Raw genomic sequence first — 12981 nt, 5'->3', positions numbered from 1 at the left:
TGTTTTATCTACAATAGAGTTACATGACTAAAAACCATTGCGCGCCTACTGAATATCACGTTCAGTAGGCGCGCAATGGTTTTTGAACGCAGCCATTACGTGGTCGTGATGGCGCAGCTATTGATGACGCGTGTGGTGTGGTTGGCTAGACATGCCTACTAATTCGGTCCAAATTTTAATTAATTCATAAACAATCAATTAGGCATCCAATTAAGTCAAATTTAGTTTCAGATTGCATTGTCTTCATGTCTTGACCCACGTGCCAACTGTGAATCGTGTCGGTCAAGTAGAACTGTCCGAATTTTCACTCCTGCGTTTCCGTCTAGACAGACTGACGACTGACGACAGACTGACGAGGAAGTGAGTTAAATAAAAGCTTGTAAAAAAAAATCACAGACATTGGCGCTTTCTTTCAGAGCCGCAGCGGCCCAATCAGACGACCAGGCTGTAACTAATTATTAACTTTGTTTAGGTCCGTGGTAAATTACTAAATAATGAGAATGTTTTAAATGGCTGTTTTAAATATTATAATAATGCTTAAAAGAGAGCCCAATAAAGGGGAAATCCAAAAGGAAATAGAACTTATAGAGACAAGCCTAAATTACAAAGATTATTATAGATGCGCTATTTTTATGATCTCTCCCTCACTAGAGGACGTTAACAAATTCGATGTATTATAAGGAGGGGGTATTCTTATGTGATTGTCATTGGAATAGGAAATGTAGGATATCATAAATGAATCACTAGGCAGAGAATGTAACGGTTAAATGTAGGCCTAAACACGGCGGTGTTTTAATCGGATGCGCAAATGTTGCGCAAACAGTTTTAAACTCTACAAACAGCTCCCCCCCCCCCCACTATCTAGTTATTTTAAACATTTTTGACGTCTAAATGGCGTCAACATGTGCGGACCGCCGCCCCCCCCCCCCCCCCACACACACACCTCGTGACGCCATGTCGCGGCCTATAACACCTCTTTAAAACATTATTTGGACAATTTGTTGTCTTTTAGTATGTTCTATTTTCTGAATCGTATGACAATAGAATTCTAAAATGAAACGACTAAAAAACGTGATTGCTTTTATTATGGGGATTGGGGTTCAAGTATTATTAGATCTAGACATGACAAAATTTGTCGTACGCTACTACAACGTGCATGCATTAGCGCCCATTGATCTACATATCATTACAGGCCTATGTGATGTATGCAGTGGCGAAACAATGAGCTGTTTTCCTTGGATTAGATTTAGGCTTAGGGCTACAGTTCATGTCAAGGCTAAAGTAAGAATAACATTTAAAATATATAGAATTAATACCGCCTTGGTGAGCATCGATATGTTATAGGCTGTATCATAACGTTAAGTAAATAAACTGGAAAAATTAAAGTTAAATATAATTATATATGTACCACTGACATTTATCTATTATTGTGGGCTGTTACTTCCCTTTAGGTTAACAATGAGCGTAACACAATGTTACGATAATTGTTAACTTAAAGGAAATGTAACCTAGTTCAAAGAAAACACTTTATAAAATGGCACCTTTTTAGTCTGAATAATCTGATCTTTTATTTATTTATTTTTTAATAATATGAAATAGTTTTGTAACTTGTGTATAATACTGCACTACTATGCCTGTTAGAGTTAGTAAAGCTTTTATTAAAAGCTTCTGCATTGACGTTGGGAATTTCGCTTTAGGAAATCAAATTAGTCGTCACCGTAACTAAGCAGTCTACTACCAGACTCCTATATTGATTTTTTAAAGAAATATTAAAGGAAATAAAGTAAGTAATAGTTGCCACACGAAACATCTAGATTTAGATCTAGTCAAAGTCAAATACTGCTGTACTGTAGCTATTCTAGAACTGGAATTCTAGATCTAGATTCTAGTAGCCAAATCAATTTTTATAAAAGTTTTGCCAGATCTAGAATAGTTGTCTACACAAATCCTATACTATACATCCTACATCTACGTTTTTCAGAAAATGCTTTCCCCTAATCTATTAGAATCACTTTAGAACATACATTAATTCTATGTTAAAATCTTCTATGCGCGTGTGTGTTAAAAAATGTTTTAAAAATTACATTAGGGGGGGGGGGGGGGGCCTAGAAAAAGTTAGTATTCTCCCTTCTTTCTGATTCGTCGACACCTGAAGTATGGGGGCGCTACACATCGCTAGCGGGAGATGTGAGATTGATCAATGAACGCTGTACTGGCAGGTGATAAATTTTGCCAGCCGCGGTTCGCGTCGAGTGCTAGGCCTAGCGAGCTGTTTAAAAATGTGAACTGGTTTGAATTCATGACGCGGGACCGCAACCAAAACAAAGCATGTCCCACAAACATATACGAGAGGAAGGTAAAATAAATTCCTCTAATAAAAATCTACCTGTGGTGTCCAAGTGCCTAGCTATTGTTTTGATTCCTAAAACAAGAAGAAATTCAAGTGATAATGTGGATAATGATGAAACTCACATCGACTCTTCTGATGGAAATGTTGTTCAATCTTCAGAAGTACAGAAAGCTCTTTCGCCTAGTGGATACAATGGCAAAGAGCTACTGCAGGATTTCAAAATTAGGAATAAAACTTGTTACTGGAATCCTTCACTCGTGGAAAGTATCAAAAGTTTGGAGTACAAAGGATTTGTGGAACCTTCAACTATCTTAGTAACTGGGGGAGATATTCATCTCGAAAATCTCCGTTCGGCATGGGGAAGAAGAGTTCTCAAAGCCCCTGCTGGATTTACTATTGAAAGAATAGGCAAGTACTGAAGTAGAAATCTAGATCTAGATTTTCTAAATCTAGAATCTAGACGAGATCAAGATTCTAGATTAGTGCTAGTAGATCTAGATCTAGTGTTAGTCACAATGAGTAAATCAAGAAAATCTACTTACTAAATTTAGTTGGTTTATTTTCTAAGTTTAGAGTTAAGTAGACTAAGATTAAGAATCATCATCTAGATCTAGAAATCTAGATCTAGTAAGCCTAATTGTATTTCTTATTAAATCTAGACTATTTAAGACCTAGGCCTATAAACTATAAAATAATTCTAGATCTATAGGCCTATTTATTAGTTCAATTACAAATTTACTTACACCTACTTAAACTTAATAACTTAGTCTAACCGTAGATCTAGACTAGATTCTATATGCTGGTTACTGGTACCTTACAGTGTTTCTTCCAGACTTTTTTCTCGGAGGGGGGGGGGGGGCGACGACACTAGATCTAGTAAAAGTGTATGATGTTTACTATATAAAATTAAATTCCATCTAGTTCGCCCCCCCCCCCCCCCCCCCCCAAGAGATGCCTGGAAGAAACTCTGGTACCTTACGCCTTACACTTAATAATATCCTTAGGCCTACACCTTAGTTTAATTAGTTTAATTAAGACTTCAAGAGTAGTTTAAGTCCCTTTTAAAGTTACCCGTACACTTGAGTAGACGCCAGGGATTAATATCTATCTAGAGCTACGATAATTTGGACATTATTTAAAATCTTTTCATTAAAATTCTGGATGCTGATTTGGCATTTTCAGTTTTCTTGTCATATTTGGTTGAATATGTCCAATTTTGTATAGGTGTAAGGCCTAAGTTTATTAAATAAACTATTAGTTTATTTACTATTTCATTCAACTAGAAATAGACCCATATATTAAAATGATTGGGAAAAATATTGTAAATCAAATGTCATCTTTCAAATCTACTTTAACTAATAAAACATAATTTTGAGATTGTGATTTCAAAATTTGATCTGATTAGGCCTATCTAGTCATTTTGATATGCCCATTAGATGGTACTTAAAACACTTATGAAGAACTGTTCAAGGCTTATATCATGCTCTTATAATCAGGCCTTTGTATTACTATGTTTATTCTGACCATAACAGCTGTGAAATTCATAAGTGTTTTTCATAAGTTATAGTATTGCCCTGGCAGCATTGTGAATAGAAACCTAATAATAAAAGTAATGATCCAAGTTAAGACTTATAGAGATGACTTATAGATGACTCAGCAGGGTTAGGTTTATTGAATATTGCGTTAAGCTGCACAGTACTCATTTAAAGGTCATCTAACTGGAACACATAAGCTCTCCTAGGAGAGACAACTCCAAAATCAAACAACTGCTGCCTTGTACTTTGTTCTTGATTGGATAAAGGCTATTGAAGCAAATCCAAAAAGAAAAGTAGGCTGAAATCTGAGTCAATGGCCTCAATGACGAATAACCAGTTGACACAAATACTTAATTGTGTTTGAGGGGATCCCTTCCAACACTAAAGTGAAGAAGAAGATTGATTGGATAATTTTTCACTATATGAAACTGGCATCATTTTTTTAATTGGAACAACAGTACACACATCTCTAGGAAACAGTAGTACACACATCTCTAGGCAACAACTGTACACACATCTCTAGGAAACAGTAGTACACACATCTCTAGTCTAGGCAACATCAGTACACACATCTCTAGGCAACAACTTCACACATCTCTAGGCAACAACAATACACACATCTCTAGGCAACAACAGTACACACATCTCTAGTCTAGGAAACAACAATACACACATCTCTAGGCAACAACAGTACACACATCTCTAGTCTAGGAAACAACAGTACACACATCTCTAGGAAACAGTAGTACACATATCTCTAGGCCACAACAGTACACACATCTCTAGTCTAGGCAACAACTGTACACACATCTCTAGGAAACAGTAGTACACATATCTCTAGGCCACAACAGTACACACATCTCTAGTCTAGGCAACAACAGTACACACATCTCTAGACTAGGCAACAACAGTGCACACATCTCTAGTCTAGGCAACACACATCTCTAGTCTAGGCAACACACATCTCTAGTCTAGGCAACACACATCTCTATAATCTAGGCAACAATAGTACACACATCTCTAGCTGTTGTGTTGCTTATCTGTGTCAAACAGTACTTAATACCCTTGTGTGTCTGGAACATACATCTTGGTTAGATTAAAATCCCAGTTCACGTTAACAAGGGGAGAAACAATACATTCCTTATTATAATACTAGAATTCTATTTGTGTAATGATAAAACAACGCCATTACTCCTTTATTATCTAACTTTAAAAAAAAGAACATAGTAATAAGGAAAGATTTGTTCCCGCATTGATGAACATGATGATTAGACGTGAGTGTTTATGTTCACACCGCTTAACTTATTTAACATCAGCAGATAATTATCATGTTCACGCTTTTAACCCCCAGCAAGGCAAATCTTCAGCACTAATCCTGGCTTTGAGTCAGTCAATATTTAAGTCTTAGAACTATTGGCGGGACTTGAGTCTTCCTGCCGTTCTGTTTACTTTTTCCCTCCCTCTCGTCCATTGATTGCAGACTAGTTAAGCTGGGGATAAGGTTTGGTAGAAGAAAAAGTGTTGATGTTGATAGCCATAGAAAATTGTAACATGCTACATGCCGTGTTATCAAATGTCACATAGTGTCACAGTGTATGCATGGCGAGACTTCCGGGAATACACGAGCTCTCGATTGTTGTTAACGTCTGGTGTACCTGTTAAATGTTATTAACGTCCGTTTCCAGTCAGCAGACGGTTTTACACAGCGTAAATGACACGCCTGGTGTAGGGCGTGAAAGGGGGGGGGGGGGGGGGGGGAACGACCGCCGCTGCTGTAAGAGATGCTTGTCTGGCTGCCATAAAGGAAGGTGACATAATCGCCAGGTTTCCCTTTGTGTTGAGTCGTGTCACCCTGAACTGGGACACGTTGAAGGAGGTCGTACTTCCCTTCGCGCCTACCAGGTTTTCCCAAGGTTTTCTCTGGCCTAGATGACCAACGTGTTGCGTTAACTGGGGCTCCTTTTTGGTGGATTTTGAAACGCAGATTTCTTTTCACATTTTGCGACTTGGAAACAATTGGTTATATGGTTCATGGCTGGGCTTTTCTAGTCAAACATCTTCTCATGTTTCGTTGTATTTGAAAATAAAAGATACCGTCAAAATATAAGATACCGTCAAAATCAAAGATACCGTCAAAATATAAGATACCGTCAAAATATAAGATACCGTCAAAATATAAGATACCGTCAAAATATAAGATACCGTCAAAATATAAGATACCGTCAAAATCAAAGATACCGTCAAAATATAAGATACCGTCAAAATATAAGATACCGTCAAAATATAAGATACCGTCAAAATATAAGATACCGTCAAAATATAAGATACCGTCAAAATCAAAGATACCGTCAAAATATAAGGTACCGTCAAAATATAAGGTACCGTCAAAATATAAGGTACCGTCAAAATATAAGATACCGTCAAAATATAAGATACAAGATACCGTCAAAATATAAGATACCGTCAAAATAAAAGATACCGTCAAAATATAAGATACAGTCAAAATAAAAGATACAGTCAAAATAAAAGATACCGTCAAAATATAAGATACCGTCAAAATAAAAGATACAGTCAAAATAAAAGATACCGTCAAAATATAAGATACCGTCAAAATATAAGATACCGTCAAAATATAAGATACCGTCAAAATATAAGATACAAGATACCGTCAAAATATAAGATACCGTCAAAATATAAGATACCGTCAAAATATAAGATACAGTCAAAATAAAAGATATTGTCGATGGTTGTTGCAGTCTCTACTTAGTCCTACGACTAGCCAGCATTTTAGAATTGAGTTGTATTGCTTTTGGAACCAGTTCTGTATTCTAAATTCCCAAACGGTGCTTCTTTCCCATCTAGACGAAATGAATTAAAAACAAACTGCGCTTGAGTCATCTTTAATTTGATTCGTTTATTATTTTACTTGTAGGCCTACACGTGTAACGCGTTAATATTCGCTTTCTTTTTTTCTGGCTACCTTCATTTTGATAACTTCTAAGACGTAGTAGAGAATAGTTTAAAAGAAGAAATGCTCATTACTCCGAAGCTATTAGAAAGAATAGAAGATTGGCACTCTGTGACCCGTGGCGAAGGAAATAAAAGCTCAGCCTAGCAATAAAGGCTTGTGAAGATCGAGGTTTAGCAATTACTCTCTTTACTGCTTGTAGTTGGCTGTAAATGTTGCGATAAATCCACCTTACATGAGCAGGGAAAGACTGTTTCCTGCTGTGTTTTTCTCTACTGCTTACACATTTCAACTTGGTTGAGATTCGCCGGCCAATTTGTTGTCAACTCTAAATGCTAAGTAGTTGTATATTTGGTGCTGTTGAGGTATAAACTATTTGGTCTCTCTACGCAAGGCTTTAAAAAGCTTTCAAGAGATCATATTGAAATGCGTAATGTCTAATCATTGAAATATTTCAATCGAATTCTGAAAAGTTTTAATTGATCATGTAGGCCCTGAGAGAACGATTAATTGGGAACGTACTGTAGCGCCGTATTTGCATTTTACGAGAGGAGTGTTTGAGTGGCCGTCAGATATGCCGCCCAGCTCTGGTCTTTTCACGTCTGACATGTTCAGCATTCACGCCGCGATCGATAGAATTGGAGACTTATTTATTTATAGTCAAGTTTCTAACCCCCCCCCCCCCTTCCACTAACACTGGTTTAAATTTAGCTTTGTATGTAGTGGTTCGGCATTTGGCACGACCTTTTTATTGGCAGATTTTATTTTTACACACGTAAAATCCTAGCAGTCCCGTTAAAGGCACCCAGTGAAAGCAAGCCCGCGGAATTGATAGTGTGTGAATGAAAGCAGTGAAAACAACGCGTAATGTGGGGTTCTCCATGAGCCGCCTTGTGCATGTTCTAGCATGATCTAAACAAACTAGTAATGCTATATTATGATAATCAATAAGGACGGCAATCGCCATAAGTTCCCGTTGGACGCCGTGCACTGAGCGCGCGGTGCAGGAAATTGTGTACGCTTGGCTTGGGACCTGATGTAATTAATGCTAGTCATTACATACGCCTGTTTTGCAAATACAGATCTGGGCAGTACAGCTAGTTGTTGCTGCAGTTCTGTCTAGATCTAGTAGAGCCTCATGTTGTCAGGTCGAGTCGGTGGTTGTTTGAGAGTTAACTAGAAGCAGTCTGTAAACGGCTGACAATCCTTGAACTCAAGAGTAGAACTGACACACTACCCATATATCGTTCACTTTCACTGCCACATTCTATTAACCGTCACGTTTAAGACAAGACATTTGATGGAGTATTGTTTAAAAGATTTATTGTTTTTAGCCATTTATTACAAGTAGCAGTAAAAATTCTTATTTGATGTGATAACCCTTCAAGCATTTAGTGACCAGCTATTGTGTCCTCGTCGTTAGGGGTCATCCATTTATGACGTCCACAATTTTTTTTGGATTTTGGACACACCCCCCCCCCCCCCCCCACAAAAATCCACTTTTTTCCCTTATTAAAGTCTATATGCGCCCACAAAAGCAGTTTTTTTCGGACCCCCCCCCCCCCCGCGTGTTGACGTCATAAATGGTTGACCCCTTACAAGGCTGTTATTCCACTTAGTTGTTTTAGGGGTCATCCATTTATGACGTCCACAATTTTTTTTTGGATTTTGGACACCCCCCCCCCCCCCACACAAAAATCCACTTTTTTTCCCTTATTAAAGTCTATATGCGCCCACAAAAGTCAGTTTTTTTCGGACCCCCCCCCCCCCGCGTGTTGACGTCATAAATGGTTGACCCCTTACAAGGCTGTTATTCCACTTAGTTGTTTTAGGGGTCATCCATTTATGACGTCCACAATTTTTTTTGGATTTTGGACACCCCCCCCCCCCCCCACAAAAATCCACTTTTTTCCCTTATTAAAGTCTATATGCGCCCACAAAAGTCAGTTTTTTTCGGCCCCCCCCCCCCCCCGCGTGTTGACGTCATAAATGGATGACCCCTTGACCCCTTACAAGGCTGTTATTCCACTTAGTTGTTTTAAGCTCCGTGTTCGTGGCCCGCCCACTCATACTTTTACTATGATTAAAGGTATTTTAACCCTTGTACTAAATTTTTATGGCGCTTGTGTAATGAAACGACGATTAAAGAGTTACGTTGTCTTTTGTAACGTTTTCATCCAGTAGCCCCCACCGACTTGAATGTGTACCAACACCTCTCATTTTGTTATGACTGACGTCTTATCTCGTACGTACACGGAGAACTATGATATTGTTATGACCGACTTGTGTTGAAAGTAAACAGCCGCCGAGGTTTCCCAATGTTTGAGCGCTCAGTGCGCCAAGCTATCCAAACAAGACGATTACACTAAAAGTAAACAACCGCCTGATGTCACGTCGCCCCATGTCTATTACATTGTGTGTTGGTTGGTGGTATATCAGCGTCTAGACTCTGCTATCTAAGTGTAAAATGTTACAACATCAGTCTTTCCCCCCTCCCCCCCTGTACAGTGAGGCCACACGTCATTTGTAACCTAGACGTGAAGCTAGCCTGAACATGGTCAGCCGGCTAAACAATCCCAACTCGCCCGTCAACCTTGTTCAAACTGATTCTATGGGAAAGACAAACAGTAAAGCGGATCCAATTTGTTCGTTACATTTGTTGAGCAGCATTCCGAAATGTACACCAAACAAGCGCTCAGATCATTGGCAACCGCCCATAGAGACGAAGAATACAAATTATATGCGATTGAGTTCCTTGCTGCTGCCATTTAACCCAATATTACATCAAATTAGTTTAATGTAGTTTAATTTTTGCAAATGAAAATAAGTGTGCTGTTGGAAAATGTGATACGAATAACGTCGTTGGTCGTGATACGAATAACGTCGTTGGTCGTGATACGAATAACGTCGTTGATCGTGTTTAAATTCAACGTGGTTTCCCACGCCCCAAGGAAATAGATCACCTGTCTGATTAGAGACTGTAGGTAATTTCATTTACAAGACACCATTTGTTGCGCACCGTCTCACCCCATTATACAACGGCAAACCACTCGTAGAACCGGGAACCTCTGTTTTAGTCACGTGCCTGATTTTAATCCGAACGAACACTGTCCAATCAAGTTTTCCAAGCAGTTGTGAAACACCCTTGACGTTGCGTAACACGGTGTTGCCAGTGTTTATCAACAGAGCTCTCCCAACTTCCGTAGGTGCCTGTTGACATTTAAGCCGCGCGGCTCTGCCAGGACGATGACACCCAATGACGCAAGGCTTTCAGCACTGGCCTGCTAAGTGTGTATGTAACACCCCCGCCCCCTCAAGGGCTGCTGGCGCGTGTGGGAACCACCATAGGGTTGCTGCTGGAGCTGGCACGTGTGGGAACCACCATAGGGTTGCTGCTGGAGACGGCTTCATTACCCCGACAACCTGCGCCACAACCAGCCGATTGATCCACAGTTTTCAACATCTGGCAATCGTTTGCTGGACATGTTTGGTCCACTCACTTGTTTACCGTCCTTAAAAAATGTTACTGCAAGAAGTTTTGTTGTTGTTACTAGTTGTGAAGAAGAGACTAAAATAAAAGGTCAAAACCACAGAACAATTATTTGACTCTGCTATTTTAAGACACTAGAGCCATAAACACGACAGGGATACACTCCTTTATGTCAATCTTCTTTCTTATTCCTTGTTATTGGCCTTAGTCTCACTAAGTATGTCTTCAGATGCTCACGATAATACAACTTAGACGTTTAGCACCTTTGACATTTCATGAAAACTCTTTGAGTCGTTGCTGAACTTTTTTTTTGTTTATTATGAACATTATATATCTTATAACATTCAATATATCTGGTTCGGATTTTAAAGAATAAAGAGTCGGTCCTGGAAACTGCCTTTGAAAAATTGGATTTATTAAGTATCAAATTTTGTTGCCTAGATTTGATTTTGTTAGAAAACGTAATGCTGCAAGGGGAATGTTTATAAAGTAATTCTATATTTTGTAGGTGATGTGAACGGAATTCAGATGCAGGTGATACCCCAGACACAGTTCATGCCCCTACCTGATGCACTATGTAGCATCATCATGGATTTAAACATGCGCAGGATCATGGCGACACTGGATGTCATACAGGAAAAGCTGAGCCAATGGTACAAGGATATGACAGTTCCTTCAGAGAACCTGGTCTTTGAGACTTTAGGGAATCTCATTAAGGAGCGCAAAGTTTTTCATACAGGTAAGTTGTTGTTGTCTGGTGTAAACAATCTGTTCAAGGCTCGAACATTGCCAGCTACAGTAGCGAGACTTGGGCTAGGCTTGATTTGTGCAGTGAGGAAATGGTCTTGGCTGTTATATTGGGGACCTGGGCTTGACTGGTACATTGAGGGAGGGGGCTTGGCTGTTATATCGGAGAGCTGGGCTTGATTGGTACATTGAGGGAGGGGGCTTGGCTGTTATATTGAAGAGCTGGGCTTGTATATTCTATTGAGTTTGGTTTGCCACATGTATATTAGCTTCACACACAACTAGCCATCAACTACACGTTTATGAACACACACAACTAGCCGCCAACTACACGTTTATGAGCACACATAACTAGCCATCAACTACACGTTTATGAGCACACATAACTAGCCATCAACTACACTTTTATGAACACACATAACTAGCCATCAACTACACGTTTATGAGCACACACAACTAGCCGCCAACTACACGTTTATGAGCACACACAACTAGCCGCCAACTACACGTTTATGAGCACACACAACTAGCCGCCAACTACACGTGTATGAGCACAACTAGTCGCCAACAACACGTTTATGAGCACACACAACTACACGTTTATGAGCAGACGTAACAAGCCGCTAATTGCAAGGCGATGAGCGTACAGACCTATTTACATATTTTTAAAAATTGTCCTGTTGAAGGGACAGACAATATCACTGTAACGGCTGGGTTGTGTTATTTACAATCGACTGCTTGGTGATCAAACCAATCTATACAATAGACCAACACAGTAGCGTAGGGGGGGGGGGGGAGGGACATATGTCCCCGGGCGCCGACCTTAGGGGGCGCCAAAATGGGTTGGAAAAATAAATTGAAAGGTTGAGGGGGGTGCAAATCGAAAGTTTGAGGGGGGGGGGGTACAAATCGAAATCTTGACGTGCAAATCGAAAAGTTTGTCCCCGGGCGCCGGGAAGGGTCGCTACGCCTCTGGACCAACATATCTTAGCTCAGACTCAGAAATTTAAAAATGTTTTCTAACTGGTAGCACATCTTCACCAAAATCTTTTGGCTACAAAATCTTCAGTCTACCCTAAATTGTTGTTGTAGATACCATATTTTAACAGGATTTATTGACAACAATTGTTGGATTAAAAGTTTATATTTTTGTGAGAATGACGTAAAATGGGAATGATATACAGTCGGCCATTTCTCTACAGAGAAAAAAATAGTAGGTTTTTATGTTTATAACTTTGTTGATAGCTCTTCTGGATAAGAGGGTCGCATTATGTTATAAATAGGCTGTAGATTTGCTATTGACAGGGAATGTAGCTGGCGCCATAAAATCAGTAATCTCCTATTGAAATGTCATAGACTGGTGTTTATGTGTTAGATGCATGCAAACAAGCGTGTCACCATGTGTACATGTCAGAGACGAGATTTATACACTTCCCTTTGGTCGGCAGTGTGTCAGACTGTTGTGATCGTACGGGTTGACGCGACTTGTTGGATGTATCACAAGTTGCCCGGGTGGGACGGTTCTCTGGTGTGTGCCGTGTTTCAGCATGAAAAAATCCCAGTTACAGAGACGTGTCAGTGAGACGTGCCTTGTGTCCTAATCACACCCGCATCGTGTCAGTTCAATTCACGTTTATCTGCCTTGTCCCAGGTGATCGAACTTTTACTGCGCTGATGGATTCGTTGATAATTTCCGCTCAGACTTGAACCCACGCCACAAACAAATCCCCACGGACTGAGTCGTGCCACTCAGGTACTAATGGCAGGACTTGAGCCGGCCAGTGGTCAGTCATCGAATCATTTGGTTGAAGCCCCTTGAGATGACCAGGCCGAGCCTTGATTTCCCCTTATCTGGCTGGCCATTGGCTGACCGGCTGGCCCTCGCCACCCA

General features: G+C 39.9%; 1 protein-coding gene across 1 annotated transcript in view; it reads left to right on the top strand.

Moving 5' to 3' along the window:
- The first annotated feature begins 2206 nt into the window (after positions 1 to 2206).
- LOC131957722 (uncharacterized) overlaps positions 2207 to 12981 on the top strand; it is a 29997-nt gene continuing 19222 nt past the window's right edge. Inside the window, exons 1-2 of the mRNA XM_059322469.1 lie at positions 2207 to 2758; positions 10852 to 11082. Coding sequence (XP_059178452.1) covers positions 2329 to 2758; positions 10852 to 11082 — 661 coding nt within the window. The 5' untranslated portion in view covers positions 2207 to 2328. The remainder of the gene's footprint in view (positions 2759 to 10851; positions 11083 to 12981) is intronic.

The sequence above is a fragment of the Physella acuta genome, unplaced genomic scaffold, assembly GCF_028476545.2.
Source record: "Physella acuta isolate Inbredline_101_S28 unplaced genomic scaffold, ASM2847654v3 ptg001260l, whole genome shotgun sequence".
NCBI classification, from domain to species: domain Eukaryota; kingdom Metazoa; phylum Mollusca; class Gastropoda; family Physidae; genus Physella; species Physella acuta.
The sequence above is the reverse complement of the archived record's forward strand: the minus strand, read 5'-3'. Positions and strand labels throughout refer to the sequence as shown.